At 41.4% G+C, this 19,907-nt stretch overlaps 1 protein-coding gene across 4 annotated transcripts in view; it reads left to right on the forward strand.

Annotated features, from left to right (window-relative positions):
• The window catches only part of PPM1H (protein phosphatase, Mg2+/Mn2+ dependent 1H), a 152,897-nt gene that overhangs the window by 77,958 nt on the left and 55,032 nt on the right, over nt 1-19,907 (forward strand). For all 4 annotated transcript variants that reach the window (XM_061639856.1, XM_061639855.1, XM_061639853.1 and 1 more), the window contains exon 5: nt 7,333-7,417. In XM_061639856.1, coding sequence (XP_061495840.1) covers nt 7,333-7,417 — 85 coding nt within the window. The remainder of the gene's footprint in view (nt 1-7,332; nt 7,418-19,907) is intronic.

Below are 19,907 nucleotides of genomic sequence, written 5' to 3' on the forward strand. Positions count from 1 at the left end.
AGCAACTTGCATTGTTTCTGCCAAACTCCAGTGCAAATGGAAGATTCCTCCGCTTCAGAGTTCTTTGCAAGGGAATATTTGTGCTAGCCATCCAGATGAGGGGCAGGCTGGGGGAAAGGTCATCTCTAGTGTGATATGGGACCAGATTTGTGGAATCTTCCTTCCAGGAGATCAAGAAGCATGCCCATCAGTCTTGGCCTGAAAGTTTAGTATTTTATATCCAATTAAATACAAGCTTTTGTCTCATTAGCCTACTTTTTAAAACTAGTATTGAGGCCTGCTCTAAATCCATTTGCTGGCCCATAGATCTACTGTATCTGCACTTAGGCCATGCATTGCTGTCATTCAAGTGCTACAAGCATTTCATATTAAGCATTGAAATTAGTTCAGTGTTAATTAGTTCCTACTTTCTACATTCTTTTCTTCCCTTTTTCCTCTTTATGCCATTTTCACTTGATTGGTAACAGCTATAATTTGCTCAAAATCAGCACTTTAATTTGGTCTCTTACTCTTTCTATCTTAGACATCCTCCTTCTTGTTGGCCTACCTGCCTTTAAGCATTTTCTCTCAAGTGCTTGCTGCCCATCTTATATATGATGCTTATAGTTCAGATATTACATGTTTTGTATTGCAGTCTTCACTGATTTCCTTGTCCTTCACTTTAAGCTTCTTGTATTTTCAAAATGTCTTGAGGTCTTCCTTCTCATTTCCCTTCTTTTTCTATATTATGCTTCCTCCTCTTGAGAAATCCTCTTAATCTCCCATCCATGTTCCTCATTGCTTGCTGCTCCATACTGCTGAAGTGCCCTTGCATCTGACATGTCATTCTCTTTGTCTATTAGTATGTTCAAGCACCTTTTCAAGACTTCTTTTTTCACTCCAGCCTTTTCTGGTTAGCACTCTTTTGCTTTCCTTCCCTAATGTCTTTCATCAGATAGTAAATCTGTGGACATAGTCTATTTCACTTTTCACTGTGTACTATGTTTAATGGTTTTAGGTGTTGCTGCTGTTATGCTTGATAAAATAAATTAGCTATATTTGTGTAGATGTTTAGCTTTTTTTACCTGTATATTCCATATTTCTAAATTTCTATCTACAGTTTTGTCCTGGGTGCAACTGATCAACCAGGAACTTTAGCACCAGTTATACTTTTTGTGTAACTGCTGTTTGTTTAATGGTCTTGATGGATGTTCCCGTGGTTATCTTATTATTTCAAGCTGCTCTTGCTGTGTGGAATTTTCTCAAGCTTCATAGCTGTGTTACCTTGTCCAAACAAATTGACCTTTTGAAAACTCTCTCTCTTTTTGGAACTGACTTGTTCACAGGTAGTAATTACATTGAAATAGAGGGGAATTACAGCAACATATTTAATCATGAGTTATGCCCATCTTTTCTAGGAAAGAGCTGGTTTGGATCTGGAGCTAAGACATAATAAAAACAGAGTGGGAAGATTTCATGATGAATGGAAGACGGTGGTGGGAGTGTAGTAGGATTGTTCATGTATTTTGTGTAATAAGAGTGTCTGAATTTTAAGAAGTCGTTTAAAAACAAAAACACCCAACACAGTTTTTTGTGATTATACAGCTTTCTCCAATCTGATGCCCATCAGACTCTTTGGACTACAACTCCCATCAGTGTTGACTGGGGATGATGGGGTTTATAGTCCAAAACAGCTGGTGGGCACTGGGTTGAGGATGGGCAATCCAATATAATAATTAATTATAAAAGTTCAGGAGCATTAAAAAAGATCCAGTCAGCTAGAAAACAATGTGGTCTGGGAAAAAATTAGGCTGACTCTCAAGGAATGGCAAGCATATCTACTCCCTTATCTAAGCTCCTCAGCTTGATCTGTAATCATATCCCTCCCCTTCTAAAATGATAAAACAGCTTTTGTCTCCAGACATTTAAAAAGAAACAACTTTGGCCTGGATCCAAAGAACTGTGCAACTAGTTCATTGTGACCAAGGGGTATTTGAACTTATGCTTCTCAAAACAGCTCCCTCCACCTCCCCCCAAAAACAAATCTGTATGGCAAGCCTCTTAAATGAAGGGGACTTTCAATATCAGTTTGTGGCATGATAAAGGGGTCTGCTATTCAAAAGTAGAAAGTAAAAAAACAAGCCCACTGGGTATGCCTAAAATATTCTAAAGTAGCTCTTTGGATCCTAGTCACTAAGTGTAATTTTAGGAGATTTTGTTTGCCTTCTTGCCAGTCAGATATAACTTTATGTACATTGCGATTTAATGCAAGTCTTGCTATATTTTAAATATTCATGACAAAATTGAATTCAATACACTAGCATCTACCTTTGCTTTAAACCATTATTTCAATTTATTGTGCTTACAGAGAAAAAATGAAAATGTAACAAAGGGGAGCATTGGGTTTTTGTTATGTTACTTAGCTGAGCATGACTCCTTCCTTTCCTATTCTCTGGTTATCCAAGTCCATTTTGAAATGGATTCAGTGTGTCCCAGAAGTCAAACAAACAAACAAAACCTGTGTGTGTCACCTTATTCATACCTGCGTAAATAGAACCAGTTTCCACTCTTCTGAACAGGGCTGGGGTCAGAGGGCAGTCAGGTTGGACCTTGGCTGGAGGCCCCTGGGCCCCTCCTTAGGGTGGGAGGGTGGCGCTCCCATTCTGTGATCCGCGGCAGCATCATGTCCTGCAACCCAACCCTGCCACTGATCGTGGAGAGGGAGCTCCCAGGCACTTCCCCAATGCAAACAGCGTGGGTTTCAATAAGCCTTCCCGCATGTCCCACCTACCCATCAGTGTGAATGCTGTGCATGCATGTCTGCCATCACCCAGGATGGTGGCGGGGGGCTTCCCGAATGGGCTGATGCCCCCCCACCATCTTGGGTGATGGCAAGTATGCGGGCTACATGCACACGTCATTCACATGACATGAGAGGTAGGTGGGGTGTGTCGGTGGGCTTATTAGTGCCATGCTCCCTGTATTGTGTGTGTGTTGGGCTATGGCACCATGGGCCCGGGTGAGGCTGGTGCCCAAGGGCCTAGTTGTGCCTGGTGCCAGCCCTGCTTCTGAATAAACCTTGCTTTGGTGCTTCCAGGTTACTTCTACAGTATTTATTCTCTCTCTCTCTTTCTCCCTCCCCCTTTCTGTGTATGATCATTCTCTTCTGTGTAAGAGAAAAACAGAAGCATTTTTAGTTCCCACATACATATATTTTCTGTGCAGGATTTTTTTTCTGTTTTTGATGTGGACATCAGAATAGATGAAGAGTTGTACCTGTTTGGACCATCCGTTCAGCGAGAGTGTTATAGGATCAGCACCTGAATGGTTGCCAAATTCAGCTGGATTCAGCATGCCTCTGAATACCAGTTTCTGGGAATCACAAGCGGGGAGAGTGTTGTTGCACACAGATCCTGCTTGTGGACTTTCCATAGGCACATGGTTGGCCACTGTGAGAACAGGACACAGGACTAGATGTGCCTTTGGCATGATTCAGCATGGCTTTTCTTATGTTCTTATGATCTTCTGGAGTGTTCGCAGAAATATCGGGGTGCTTGGATCTTTGATGGGAGAAGCATGTTCTACAAAACTTCTTATTTGCCATCCATCATTTCTCTGGGAAGGTTGAGAAGTGGTGTTAGAAAGTGGTTCCTAGCACTCCCATAATCTTTTACTTCCAGTGTTCCAACTTATTACAGGGTAGCTTTCATGCTTGTGGTAAAAGCTTCTGTCTTGCTACATTTTCTGACAAATTATATGGCAACTGATAATCAACTGCTTTGCAGGTTTCAATTTGTTCTTGTGTTTTCAAGTTTTCAGTTCAGTCTTCATGGTAGAAAAGCAGGTTTGGAGCTTACATTTGCCCAGCCACTCATAAAGAAAGAATGTATTCAGCATTCACTGTAAGAAGCTTTTAGGAGCTTATCAACATGCTTATGCATATCCAGCATTTTCTGGTTACTCTACAGTGGCACCAGAAGAACTAATAGCAGCGCATTCAGTTATTGTAAGGGTAGAGTGTATTTAGCAAATGGAAGTATGACATAAAAGAGCACAGCTCATTCTGAAAAACAAGTGTCCTATAGTACAGCAGCATCTGATATACTAATATTCTTGGTAAATCTGTGCAGTATCTTTCAAATCCTTACTTGCTCCAGTATTTTAGGTAGGCAGATGATATTATTATTATTATTATTATTATTATTATTATTATTATTATTATTATTTTAGTCACTTTTTAAAGAAAAAGGAACCCAAAATGTTTTTCAAAATGATGCAAATATTAAAATAAGTATACAAAACCAAAGCCTAAAAACACATTCATAATATAGATAAAAAGACAGGTCTTACACAACCTACCTCACTGAAAGATAAACAAGATATCAAATGGATTAATATTTGAGATTGCATTACTTACCTCTAAGCACAACTTAGAGGAGCACAAATAATGAAAAGGCATTAAAATGCATGCCTGCTGTTTAAAATGGGTGCATAGATAATCCATTGTAATGAGAACGTTTGTGCATTTCTTCACAATGTGTATGCTAAAGTCAGTTACTAGAGGACAACAGACAAGCTTCTGTATCCTGAAAACATGCTGATGAGAGGATTCCTCTGCTTCATATACACCCATAGTACAATACTTCAAATAAATGAAAGTCTTAATCTTAAATCTGATCCACCTCTTATTGACTCAAAAGACTGGCTCGGATGTAATGCTAAACCATACTTTAGCATGAGAACGAGCCTAGACAAGTCTTGAGCTTGCCTCCTCTCACCTTCCTCAAGTAGGGTTATGAAGAGGAGTTCAAAAGCCTTTGCTTCAATTTTAGATTAACTGCAGTTTGTTGTATCATCTGAACTGAGATAAATTGTAGTTAATCTTAATTATGGTTAGTGAAAATGATACAACTTCAAACTATAATTTATTAAAATTGCTTGTTTTCCATATGTAGTTATGACAAACCACAGTTTAGGATTGAATAGCTTGCTAAACTGTGGTTAATCTAAAATAGAAACAAAAGGTTTGGTGGTAATTTTTTGGTGGTAGTTTGCCCATGTTGCCTCAGCTTGATGGGGGTTGTAATCCAGAAAATCTGGAGAGCAATAAACTGTGGTCTAGCATCCCGTCTGAAAGCTGCCAAAGAGTTGCAGTTGGATGTTGCTAACTTTCTCACTAATAATTATCAGTATAGCAGTTCTTTTGTACATTTACATAAATAAAAGCTGACTTTATTCCAGCAGGGGAGCTTAAATTCACTGCTCATGGGCAAATTTTTGTAAAATTTGCTTAGCCATTACATTCTGGATCACATTCAGTGAGATGTTTGGGGATAATCTTAAATTATTTATATAGCTACATGGGTGTACCTAGCTCCTGTCAAGGATGGCATACTGCGGAGTATTTAAATATAATAGATTTTACCTCCCTTTCTGATAGCCTTGTTGCACATGTCTAAGAACCTGTGTGTGCCTGAACTCACACATGACTCTTAAAACATATTTCGTGTCAGCGGAGGATCTTTTATGTGGGTCAGTCATGCGCCATTTTGAGAATGTGTCTAAAGCACTTTAAAACCCAAGGATGCACACCCACAACAAGAGTTTCATTTTACAACAGTTCAGTGTTTGTTTATTACAGTGAGGTAGAAAGTGTTTGATTACAAATTCATTAATGCGATCCAATTTATAAAGTATAAATTCCAGGATGTATTTAATCCTAACTCATTCACAGCCTTTAGACTAAAGCTTAAGCTAAGTTTTACAGATAAAAGAAGTTGCAAAATGAAGTGAAGGGTGGGAGCACAACAATATGGTGTGAAAACTCCAGAAGACAGAACAGAGAGTAAAGTTACCTATCCCATGCCTTGAGGGGCTGTTGTAGCTGTGTCCCTGCGCATGTATGCAGGGAAGCCGGAAGCAGAAGTTGGAATCAGAAATCCTATGCCTTAGAGTTTCATCTCTTTTTGAAACTCACTTAGACCTTTCCTCGCTACAAGGCAACAGGACCCTTGACCTAGAGATTTCTTGGCCTGATGTCTTGCGATGCAATGCTACTTGACATGCAAAGAGTCCAGTGGACAGGAGGCAGCTGTGTGTGTGATCCGCTCTTTTTCTAGAGTTTTAGGTCTCGTGGGTGTGCATGGAAGAAAGCAGGATATGATGATGTGTAGGAATGAGGGGGGGGGAAGGGAGAGATCTCCTTTGACCTAAATGATGGTTAGGCTCAAAAAGGTGAATGATGTAAATTCCTTTTGGGATGTGCTTAGAAATTACTTTTCTGCTTACAGTGATGTTCTGCTTACATCACTGTGCCATGTAAATCTGGCAGAAGGAAACTAGTTTACTGAGAGAGTAATAAAACCCGTGAAGATTGTGCCAATCCTTATGAATTCATGCCTAATTGCAACCCAGTATCAGGCAGTCTGGTCTTACATCATGAAATGAAGCTGAGGGTCAAAGAGGGGCCAATCCCAACATGCCTCTTAGTCTTGCCAATTCCTAAGTCCAACATATTAATCAAAGGATAGGCTGCCATGCTACAGCTCCTCCCCATCTTTGTCTCTTTCCTCCTTCCCTATCTCTGACTATCTTCAAAAGTGTAGCTATGAGGCCGAGATTACAAAAAGAGACAAACTTGTTCACATAAACAAAATTAACTGCTGTTAGGATGCAACAAGAATCCTGACTGTACTATTGGGGCAATCGCCTCTCAAGATCATGTATGATCAAATTATACCTTTTTCTTTAATGACTCCATAACGATTCATAACGATTTAGTGTGATAACTATGTGATAGAAATCAGGAAAATGCCCATTTTTTGAGAGGATTTTCTTTTCCCATTGGTATTTGCAGGTAGACTGGTGTGTGTGTGTGTGTGTGTGTGTGTTGGAGGGAGGGAGGATGTGGTTTGTGGGGGAGAGGGGCACAGTACTACTACCAGTCATCCCATTTCCTGTGTCCCTTGGCAGGTACCTAGTTACATTTGCTCTGCCATCTCCATTTGCTGCTAGAATGGATATGTTCTGACATGGCATATGAGCAATCCATGACTGGAACATGAGTCATTTGAAGCCAGAAGATTATAGTGCACCAGACACCATAGGCCTACAAAGCACTATCCATTATGTCTCCTGTAGTATTAGAAATGGGCTTTTTCTACTCTTTGGCATAAACAGAATGCAACAACAGTGTGTATGATACCTTTAGTATTACATTGATGAGAGATGCAGTGAAGATGCTGTCTGTGCTTTGCCAGAATAGAATAAGACGCCATTTAATTTTTTTAAGCAATGCATATTTTCCAAAAGAGACTGCTCTCCACTTCTTACTGTATGTTCTGAATATTGCAGGGCCATTATAATCAGAAACGGAGAAGTCATTCCGATGTCTTCAGAATTCACTCCAGAAACAGAACGTCAGCGTCTTCAATATCTGGTAAGAAGCCTAAAGACTTGGCATAGTGGTTGATAACTAACATTGAGCTACTGCCTTCTCAGCCCTTCTGAAACCACTCTCAGTAGTCAGAGGAATAGGTCAAATAAAGATATTTTGTCTTTGGTTATTACAGTGATTAATTGTACACAGGTGCGCTGTCATTTGGAAGATGTGCATTAATCAATTGGCCAATTCATATATCACGGGAAACTATGTTTTCCTATTACATGAGGATTTGTGTGTTTCCTCTTCTCTTGCTCTTTCTTTCTACAATTTCATGTGCAGAGAAGGAGATTGAAACTATCCTTTTTAAATTTTATTTTTAAATGTCCAAACTCCATGCAACTCTTGATTTGTTTAACCTGTGATTAGTTAGACCAACCAGGATCAAACCATAGTTTCAGATCTGACTTATTTCCAAACCATATTTTAAAAGAAATGAGACATCATGAAAAACTGTGCGGGAGGAGATGGGAAGGAAAAGCACACAAGCCTGAAGCTTGCACAGGATCATTCATGTAGTGGGAAACTGTGCTTTTTTGTTACATCTGATGTCTAATGTGAAAAAATTAATCTTTGCAGAGACTACTCTAGATTTTCATGAACCTCAACTCCAGACTGATTTTCATCAGTCTCAATATTCACATAACTTAGTGTAGGTGTTTCTCTTAACATTCACATATCAGTATACCACTTATTTATTTTTATTTAATAAATTTATATCCCACCTTTTAAAATGAAACTTTTTTGCAAGGTGGCATACAAAATTTATAAATTAAGCAAGCATATAGCAGTAATATAAAGATACATATTTTTTTAAAAACCTGTAGAAATAAAATATCAAATATTCAGCACTGTGATTAACAGATACTATGTGGGCAAGCTGGAATGCAACAATTTACTACCTACACATTTTGATAGACTTAGGGCACAATCCAGCTGCTGGTTATGCTGAGCTAAGGGGCAGCTGGATGAGGCAGAGGAGGAAGAGTGTCAGCACTGTTCTACTCTGCCGGCAGAAATTGTCTCCCCCCAGCACAGCCATGCCACTGCCAGCGAACTCCAGCACCATCTGGGCTCAGTCAGGACCCAGCTTGCTCAGCTGAGATAGATGCAAGTGGACCTGGTGGGAAAGCCCCAAAAAGGAGCTTTCTGGGGATGCTTCAGGGTGGAACCAAGGGGAGGGGGCCTTACGCCACTCCTGAGCCAGTTTGGTTCAGTCCTGTGCCCTTCCTTTGTGGCAGTAGATACACCGAGAAAAGGGGTGGCAGAAGGAAACATACATTTTGTTTCCTACCCTTGCGCCCTGCCGGCACAGCCAGCACCCTCACCTCCCAGTGGCTCCTGGACAGCACTTGGATGTGGCGGCCCCTTCTGCCAGCCTCCCTGAGTTGGATTGCTCTGTTATTTGTCAGGCTGACCTATAAGACTGAGCTGTACATTTTGACCAGGATTGTTAAGCATTGCTCAAGTCAATTTATCAATGCATTATAACATTCCATCTATATTATGCACATTTTATCCAAGCTTCTTCTCAACTAAATTCTACTCAGAGTAGACCCATTGAGTTGAACATACCCAAGTTAGTCATATCTATTAACTTCAGTGGGTCTACTCTGAGTAGAACTAGCATGGAATACCACTCTCTGTCTGTTAACACAGAGGAAGTAAGTGACGTACAGCCACAAGCTGGATCTTATATTCATGCTCATATCCTACTGCAGGCTATTGCAGAATGAAGATAAAATATTGTGTGCATCAAATACTTTAGCTTTTGAGAGAATGGACAGAAAACTGTTGAGATCTAATGTCTGTATTGGGTTTATCATTGGTCTATGTTTATGGTCCTTGGTCTGTTCCAAATATTATTTGTTAGCTCGAAATGCATTGGATATCATTTTTCTTATTCTGTCTGAAGAAAAGATCCTGTTCTGCTATAGCCATAGTCTTATCTGTTGTGGATTAAATTTTAGAGTTTGGATACTTCTCCAAAGTCATGTGACCCCCAAAGTTTGTTCCTAACATTGCAAGCCATATTTCTGTAGCCTGCTGGAAAAAAACATGTCATTAAGTTTGAAAGAGTAAAATATTTACCTCATTCTCTTCTCTCTCCCCTCTCCTTTTAAACATTGTGGAGTTTATATTATTGTAGTTCATTTAAGTACCTTAGGAACTATCCAGGAGTTAACACACAAATAACATTTTGGTTTGTTTGGAAGTACTTTATCCCACTCTGTAGCCAAAAAAGACACCTATCATTGTTTATGCATGCCAGTCATAATCCCTTGCCCTTCAGGCTTATAACCTAAAAGACACAACACAAAAGGAAATGGAGGAGGAGCAAAAAAGCACACTTGGTCACTATTTCTTAGTTACAGCGTTCTTGTAATAACTATCTAAAATGGAAAGATTTTCAAGGAGGAGGAGGAGCACCTAAAAGTTGCTGGTATTTTAGCAAAACTGATGGAGAGATTTGCTGTGCCATCTCTCACCCATTCCCATCAGTCTAGAGGAGGGGCTGAAAGTACTTGTCCTGCCCAGAGCCCAAGACATGAGACGGAGGCGGGACTTGGTCAATTTCTCATTTTATTAGGGTGATGCTTACATCCAAAGCAGGGCGCTTCATAAACCTGTCTATTCTAGCTCACTACTTTCCCTAGCTAAACTACCTAATCAGTCTCTGCAGCTTGTGGGGAGAGTTGAATCAGCACTAGAGCCTGGGCGGGCACCTGCTTAAGTAGGAAAGGTCTTCGCTTGTAAATGACGGCTCCTCCGAAGTTCTACCCTCTCAAGGTCCCTTTTCTCGCACGGGGTGAGGGGGCCGAGCTTCCAACGGCACATCTAAAAGCGAGGCTTCACTAGGTGATGGCTCGGCTTTAGGGAGCATGAAGCTGGTTGGCGGAGAAGCGTTTGAAGTGCCAGGCAGGGATACCAGAAGGTGCGTGGTTGGCGCACGGGCGGGGTCGCTTCCCAACAGCTCAGGCTCGCAGGTGGAGTGGGAACTGCCTTGATGGGGGGGACTGGCCTCAGGAGTCTGTGGGCTGACTGCACTCCCCCTTCCTTCAATGCTCCCAGGGACCTCGTCCTCATCTGACTCCTCTTCCTGAGCTAATTCCTCTTGTGCCTGGGTCGCAACAGTACTGGACATGTTTAGCTTTGAGAAGAGAAGACTGAGGGGAGATATGATAGTACTTGAAAGGTTGCCACACAGAGGAGGGCCTTCTTCTCGACTGTCCCAGAGTGCTGAACACAGAATAATGGGCTCAAGTTACAGGAAGCCAAAATTTTACTGAACATCAGAAAACAATTCCTAACTGCTAGAGCGGTATGACAATGGAGCCAGTTACCTAGGGAGGGTTCTCCAACACTGGAGGCATTCAAAAGGCAGCTGGACAGGCACCCGTAGGGTATGCTTTAATTTGGATTCCTGCATTGAGCAAGGGGTTGGACTCAATGGCTTTATAGGCTGCTTCCAACTCTATGATTCTACATTGCGTATAGGCAAGTTGGTACATGAAGAGAATCTTGCCCCAAAGGTGCTGGAGTGTGCCTGTTAGACTGCATGCTGCTGCTTTGGTACTCCTAAACTATTTTCACCCCAAACAATTGCTTAGATTGCTTTTGCACTCTGGCCAGCTCTGGGTGCAGCTTGCAGTATGGGAAAGCTAGAGTGTGGGAGCATGTACGTAAAGAGATTCAGCAGGAACCCCTACTTTTGACCTTCAAGTGTCTCATGAAGACTTTTTTAATGTTGAAAGACCTATGCAGCTGTTAATTTCTAAATACTTTTAGAAATAAGCAAACAAACAAATAAATGCTGCTTGGCCTTGTGTTCCTACCCAGGGTTCCTTAACAGCAAGGATGAGCCCTGTATATATCCAGTAATAGTGATATGTTTTTACTTGCTCTGAGAATAGGTGCTTTGGATCTTTCAAAATGAACAACTTGCCTAATTTATTCTCTTCAGACTTGGCAGATGTTGCAAGGCCCACATGGTGATGGTCATCTCTGTCCTTTCAGCTTGCATTGTGGGTGTAAAAAGCAAAACACTGAAATCCCTTTTGTCAGGCTGTGGCATCTGGCAAGCCTGGCCTGTGTCTTAAATTCCACCAGTACAACTGGCACTTCAGGCAGATGCTCCAAACCAATCTGTTTCTGTCTCTAAAAGTTGACTTTAAAACTTAACACGTCATCATTAGTGCCCTCTCCCACTGTGCCCAAAGGCTGATTGGGGCAGGCTTGTATAAGCCAGATGGCCTTTCCTTCTGAGAAATGCTTGCTCCGAGTAGAACAATGCTTGGCTGGCTATAAATGCAGAAAGAAATGTGGGTGGTGGTGGTGGTGGGGAACTATATTCTCTTGTACTCAGATTTTATTGCTATTTACAAGACATAACCAGACTGAAACATTTCAGAGGAAAGACATGTTATTCACAGAGATGGATACAAAACATCTGTAATATAAATAAATAAATATTTATGCCGCCCACATTAAAAAAAATGTTTGTTGTCTTTTAAATTAAAGGGGATCTATAGCATCTTGGGAGTAGGAGTTTATTTGAAGAAAGCAAAGATAAAACATTGCCTATGAGGGTCTTTTTCTCTGCTTCTTCTTTTGATGTCCTTTTTGGTAAGATCTGAAAATAGCAGCTGACTTGAACAACATTTTTGCTATTTCCCCTAAATTTTTCTCTACCTTTGTTTGTTTACCTCATCTCCATATGTAGTAAATGTGCTTGGGCTATGTCTATCAAGTTCAAAGGAAAGAGGTGGTAGATACCAGAAGTGTGAAACCATATTAAAGAGATATTTTCATATATACTAGAAGTAACATATAGCCATCTATCAGTGCTAGGAAAATGAAGTGCTCTTTTACTGCTTCTGACATTTCCAGGTGTTTTAGTGCTTGATTTTAAAATCACTGGCATTTCTGTCCAGTTCTCAGTTGTTGTCTACTGATTACTGAGGTTGGTGGTCAGATATTTCAAGTATTCCTGCAATTAATATTTATTATTGTTTAAAACATTTATAGTTCTCTGAAGAGGATTCTCTCCTCCATCTTAGATCCAGCAGTATCCATTTAGGCTGTATTTATACAGCACTTTATTTCATTTTCCTGACATTTCCTTGCCTGTTATGTTATGTAATCTTTCATGTAAAAGCCACTTCTGTAAATCTAGTGGAATCAAGTGGAAGTTTTGTGGTCATATCCGTGTTAATTGCTTCCAGAAAAAAATCTGTTTGCAACCCTGTTAAGCCAGAAATTTGAGTGAGTTTGGTGTTTTATGTTTCCTAGTTTTCTTTGGGTCAAACTACCACCGCTTATATAATAACATTTAGTGTAGTGTTCTGGCATACAGAAGTGTTCATGCATAGAGAGAGAGAGAGGGAGAGAGAGAGGGGGAGGGGGGTAGAGGGGGAGAGGAGGAGAGAGACATGTCCGCTGTTGTGTCACACCACACCTGCTGGTGTAAATGAAATTTAGCGGGGCATGGTGATACAGTAATACCTCAGATAACGAAGTACATGCGTTCCTGGACATTACTACTTTAACAGAAACTTTGGTATCAGAGGTAAGAATAACATGGTAAGAAAATGGATAGGTTCCTACACCACACAAAAAAAGAGTAGTTCAATGTATTTCAGCAAACTTTTTATTCAAAACTAACAATATGCATGTCTGAATTGAAACATCCAGGTCAGGTAAGCCTTGCATATAAACCACTTGAAGAGTTCTTCCAAAATTCATCCAGGGATGCCTGCCTTGCCTTTTTTCTTTTATCATATAGCATCTTGCTATATCAATCTAAAGCAGTGTTTCCCAAAATTTTTTTTTTTTTTTGCTGGACTACAACTCCCATCAGCCCCAGCCAGCATGGCCAATGGTCAGGAATTATGGGAACTATAGTCCCATAGTGGGACTATGCTGGTAGCCCCAGGTCCATACTTTTATACGCTGACGACATAGTTCTGTTGGCAAGATCCTTGGTTGGCCTTAGAAGACTCTTAGCAGCTTTGACTACATTTTGTTCAAACGAATTGCTGTCAATTAACTACGAGAAAACTAAGGTTTTAATATTTACCAAAAAAAGACTGAAACATCGTTGGCAAATTAAGGGTCACTCAATTGAACAAATAAATACTGTTATGTACCTGGGTTTAACATTTCAATCTACTGGATCATGGCAAATGCAGATCAAGGCAACGATCTGGAATGCTAAAAAAACGCTGAAAGCTCTGTTATCATACTTTTTCAATAAAGGGGGACAGCTTATTATTCCAGCAATTAAAGTATTCACTGCTAAAGTAATTTCTAAATTACTCTATGGAATACAATGAGAACTTCTCTGCTTTGGAATCGTTACAAAATTCCTTTCTGAGGACTATATTTGCTGTCCCTAAGTGTATTCCTAGTTTTATTCTTAGACTTGAGGCTGGTTTACCAACTATAGAATCTAAGATCTGGACCTTGAGAATTTCCACTTGGTTGAAATTGAAACTTGATCCCACTGGGCTTTCTCCCCAAATTCTTCAAGATAATTTTCAATCTCCCTGGGAGAAGTTGATAATAGATAAAATTCAGAACCTTGGCTTTTCTGTCCCTGTAATCCAAGAAATGGGCTATCTAAAAGCCAAGATGAATATTTCACAAAGAATCAAATATATCGATTATCAACACCAATCAATACAAGTCAGGAAACATAGATATAACCCAAGATTCTTATCTCCAATGCCATATTTGTCCAATCTCACCATTCCCAGTTACCGCAGAGCATTTTCCCTCGCAAGAATGAATACTCTACCATCAATGCTTCTAGATGGCAGATATAATAAAATCCCATATTGTGATAGGAAATGTCCCTGCGGTGAGGATGAGGTAGAAACTATTGCCCATGTCTTACTACGTTGCCCTTACTACCATGATCTCAGAAATCAAATAATTAAACCTATCCTAGACCTCATACCTGGTAGAAGTGAGGATAAGTGTTTGGAATACCTACTGGGAGATCACCAACAATTAATTACAGAGAAAGTTGCTAAATTTTGCGCAATTGCTATTCTACTTAGGAGGAATCGGGTAAATGACTCTTGAAATTGAGTTCTTTCTGGCTCTCCTTGTTTACTCTTAAATATGTTGGGATGAGTTTTAGAAATTTTAACTAATATGTTCCTATCCTATATTAATATTATGATCTGTATTCCTATAATATTCAGTCTATTACTGTAACAAATAATAATGAATGACGAATGAATAATCAATATTTTATATAGATCTGGAAGCTAATTCCTGATTAATTTTTGACTTGAATATGTCCCTCTTTTAATAATCGTTTATGATGTTTGTTTTACTTTTATACTGGCCTTTGGCCGTAATAAAACCGGATTGGATTGGATTGGAACTATAGTCCAGCAACAAAAAAATAAAAAAGTTTGGGAAACACTGAAAAAGCTTTGAGCACAGTTCTCCTCTCTATACACTCAAGCACCACACTAGCTAGCCGCCCAGAAGTAGCAGGGTTGCTGAGAGAGCAAGGACCAGAGCCAAAAGCCTTCTTACAGCCTTGGCTTTGAGGCGAGCAAGGGGCAGGCAGAAGTTGCAGCAGCAAGCAGCCAGTGTCCTAAAGAGCTGCTGCTTCCAGTTTTCCTTCCTTCCTTCCTTCCTTCCTTCCTAACAACCAGGATGCACCTTCGTCTTCTGAGGAAGGTATTTCCTGGAAGTTCTTTGGTGCAAATTAAAAAATTCCCCTCCCCATGACAAATGCAAAGAGTTCCAAACAGGCACTTGTCCAGGCACCTGTTAAAAATCATTGTATAGTTAACTTAAACTACAATATATACATCTACTCAGAAGTAAGTCTCTTTTTGTTTAATGGAGCTTACTCCTAGGTAAATCAAATTGGGTATAGGATTGTACTAATTAGGTGAGATAAGGACTGGTTGAAGCCTTGAAGCTGTACTAATTTGTGGGGAAGAGGAAGAGAGAGCAAATAAGACAGTTTAGTACAAAGATGCATCAATCTGGTTAAGGCAAGTAAAATTTGATACCTATAATACAAGGACTAACCTGGAATCAGATACATGTCTACTCATAAGTAAGTTCCTTTGGGTTTAATGGTACTTACTCCCAGATAAGCGTGTGTTGGAGTACACACTTACCTTGGAGTAAGTCCTATTAAACCCAGTAGAGCTTACTTCTGAGTAGACATGTATTGGCTTGCAGCCTTAGTATCCTTTTGCAGCCATTTTAATTCTGCCTTCTGTATCTTCACAACAGCCACATGAGGTAGGTTAGGCTGAGAGTTAGGGACTGGTTCGCGGCAGTAAATAAGCAAAAATAATTAAAACAGTTAAAATGTGAAAATGCTGATGCTCAGAATATTTTTGTTGCTGTTTGTCAAGGCTTTGGGTTTTTTATGTCTACTGTCTCATCACTTCTTTTTGCCTGAGAATGTCATATTTCATACAGTTATAGATGTTCCTATTTTTTTAAAAAAATCCCGAATTCTGTGGATTTTTTTTTAACTTGATTTCTTTGCATGGTTGAGGGTTGGCATGGCAGGAGATCAGGCTCTTGTGCATTCAGCAGCTGTGGGGCAGGTAGAAATTAAATGGGGTAAGCCTTTTCTACTATGGAAATACAATTACGGGGAAAGCGTCACTTATTATTATTATTATTATTATTATTATTTATTAAATTTAAATCCCGCCCTTCCTCCCAGTAGGAGCCCAGGGCAGCCAACAAAAGCACAAAAACACTTTAAAACATCATAGAAAAAGCCTTTAAAATATATTAAAACAAAACCATCCTTAAAAACTTATTAAAACAATCGTTAAAAACATTTTTTTTTAAGTTTAAAAAACATATTTTAAAAAGGTTTAAAAGCATCTCAAAAAGCAATTTCAACACAGACACAAACTGGGATAAGTTCTCCACTTAAAAGCCTTGTTGAAAGAGGAAGGTTGTTACAACATGTGCTCTTGGGAACCTGAGTGTGTGAATTTGCCACCCTCATGTCCCATGAAACACACCTCCTTGAGAGGAGGGGATCTTTTGCTAGTGATAAAACAAGCACTTTGCCCTGAAATGTGCCTAAATGGTGTATCTATTTAACGCAAGAAATGCAGGTCCAAACCAAAATAAAGCAAAGCTTTCTTTTATTGAGAGAAAGAGTCGAAAAGCATTACAGAATTACTTGGGTGCGTGGCAGCATTAATCATTAATATCCTAACCTGTTCATAACTTTAAACTAAAGAAATCAAAGGACCCTATTACTATAAGAGGTGAAAGGTAGGAGAGATTACCTATCCTATGCCCGGAGTGGGTGGTTGAATACAGCTGAAGCTATGTGGAAGAGCTCTGATCCAAAACCAGGAAGGAATCTCTTGGTCTCAAGGTTTTGCACTGAGACCCAGAGTGTCACCGGTTCTGTCCCTGCAGTCCTTGATCAGTTCCTTGAGAGCGTCGTACACGTGTGTGGGAGCTGTGATGTTCCTCAACCCCCCTTCCTCTTTCTCTTTTTTTCTACCTTCAAGCCTCGGTTTTTAAAATACTTTTTCCTCTCTCCCCCTCCTGCCAAGGGGGGTAGGAACTCTGGTGATGTTGTGTATGTGTGTGTGTATCGCTAACTGACCCTGAAAACTAAGGCTGCTAACAAACAATGGGATTCACTGTAGGTGAGGAAAATTTGCCAAAGAACAAGATAACATTTATGCAGAACATTTATGCTGTAGCTTTAGTTTTGTATCTTAATTTCTGCCCTTGTTACTCTTCGCACAAAACCTCTTGGGAAAGCATAACCAGCCATACCATTAGGTGTGGGGTGGGAATTGTAGTTTAGCAGGCTCCATGGCTCTGCCTCGTAACAAGGTCTTCAGTAGGTACCAAAAAGATAACAGAGATGGCGCCTGTCTAATATTTAAGGGAGGAAAGTCCAAAGGGTAGGTGCCACTACACTAAAGGTCCATTTCCTATGGTGTGCAGAACAGACCTCCTGATAAGATGGTATCTGCAGGAGGCCCTCACCTGCAGAACGTAGTGATCTGCTGGGTATATAAGGGGTAAGATGGTCTTTCAGGTATCTTGGTCCCAAGCTGTATAGGGCCACCAAAACTAGAACCTTGAACTTAGCCTGGTAGCTAATAGGTAGCCAGTGCAATTCTTTCAGCAGCGGGGTGATATGTTGGTGATACCCTGCCCCAGTGAGCAGTCTTGCCGCCGCATTTTGCACCAGCTGCAACTTCCAGACCAACATCAAGGACAGCCCCACATAGAGCACATTACAGTAATCCAGCCTGGATGTTACCAGTGCATGGACAACGGTGGTCAGGCTATCCCGATCAAGAAACGGCTGCAGCTGTCTTAATAGCCGAAGCTGATAAAGGGCACCCTTAACCCCTGAGATCACCTGGGCCTCTAGTGACAAAGATGAATCCAGGAGTAACCCCAGACCACGGACCTGCTCTTTCAAAGGGAGTACGACCCCATCCAAAGCAGGCAACTGACCGATTATCCAAACTCGGGAACCAACAACCCACAGCGTTTCCGTCTTGCTAGGATTCAAACTCAGTTTATAGGCCCTCATCCAGCCCACCACCGACTCCAGGCAGTGGTCCAGGGCTTTCAAGGCCTCTCCTGATTCAGATGTTACAGAGAAATAGAACTGTTTATCATCAGCGTACTACTGACACCTCTCCCCAAATCTCCTGATGACCGCTCCCAAGGGCTTCACATGGATGTTAAACAGCATGAGGGACAAGATATTACCCTGTGGCACCCCAGAGCACAACTGCCGGGGGGCCAAAAGGCAATCACCCAATACTATTATCTGAAAATGACCCTGGAGATAGGATCGGAACCATTGTAAAACAGTGCCTCCGATACCCATCCCACCAAGTTGGCCCAGAAGGATACCATGGTCAATGGTATCAAAAGCCCCTAAGAGATCAAGTAAGAATAACAGGGTCGCACTCCCCCTGTCCTTCTCCCAATAAAGGTCATCCCTCAAGGCGACCAAGGCTGATTCAATCCCATAACAAGACCTGAATCCAGACTGGAATGGGTCAATGTAATCTGTTTCATCCAAGAGTATTTGTAATTGCTGTGCCACAACCCTCTCAGTCACCTTCGCTAAGAAGGGGTGTTTGCGATTGGATGGTAATTGTCACAAACCCATGGGTCCATGGTGGGGTTTTTCAGGAGCGGTGAAATCAGTGCCTCTTTCAGGGCAGCTGGAACCACTCCCTCCCAGAACAATGTGTTGACCATACCCTGGATCCACTTGGTCAAACTCCTTCGGCAAGCTTTAATAAGCCAAGAAGGGCAAAGGGTCAAGAGGACACATTGCTGGCGGCATCATCACAAGCACCTTGTCCACGTCATTAGGCCTCATCAAGTGAAACCGATCCCAAGAAGTTGCAGCAGATGTTGCACTGGACACCTCACAGAGGACTACAGTAGATGTGGATGGGGCATCAAGATTGCTACAGAGGCAAGCAACTTTACCCTCAAAGTGGCTTGCAAACAATTCGCAGTGGGCTTCCAAAGGGTCTAAAACTCCATTTTCTGGAGTTGATGTCAACAGTCCCCTGACAATATGAAAAAGTTCCATTGAATGGCTACTTGAGGATGCTGTGGTGGCAGAGAAGTGGGCCTTTTTCGCTGCCCTCACCTCCACACAGTAGGCACGGTTATGATGTTTTATCAGCCTCACAGCACGTCTTTCACCCCTTGCTCTCTAGCCATCGTCCAGCCTGTTTCATTGTCCTTAGCTCATTGGTGTACCAAAGTGGAAACTGGGCTCCACAATGCCGGAGAGGGTGCTCAGGGACAACCATGTCAAGAGCCCGATGTGCCTCGCTGTACCATAGCATGATAAGGCCGTCAACAGGGTCACCTGTTCTATCTACTGGGAACTCCCCCAGGCATTCAGGAATCCAGTGGATTCCATTAGTGTCCAGGGGTGAACTATCTCAATCTTTCCACCACCCCTACAGGTGAGGATTGAAGCCGTAAGTTTAAACTTCACCAGGAAGTGGTATGACCATGAGAATGAGGTGACATCCACTCCCCCTATCTCTAGACCACCCCTTCCTCCATCTGGGGCAAAAACCAAGTCAAGGGTGTGCCCTGCCCTATACATCGGGTTGGTAACAACTTGAGATAGCCCCATGATTGTCATGGAGGCCCTGAAGTCCTGAGCCGGAACACTAGAGGCAGCCTCAGCATGAACATTGAAATCACCCAGGATTATCATTCTGGCTCCTCCAACACCACAGCTGAGATGGCCTCCACTAGCTCAGTCAGAGAAGCTGCTGGGCAGCAGGGTGGATGTTACACCAGCAGCGACCCTAGTGTACTGTCTGCTTGGTCTGACACCAGGTGCACGTCTCACAGCCAGCTCCAAGACAGAGGGGTTTCCTGGTGACAGAGATGGAAGTTCTGTAGACCACAGCAACTCTTCCCCATCCATGCAGCCTGTGCTGGTGTTGCA

This window comes from Rhineura floridana, chromosome 8, assembly GCF_030035675.1.
Source record: "Rhineura floridana isolate rRhiFlo1 chromosome 8, rRhiFlo1.hap2, whole genome shotgun sequence".
Taxonomy (NCBI): Eukaryota; Metazoa; Chordata; class Lepidosauria; order Squamata; family Rhineuridae; genus Rhineura; species Rhineura floridana.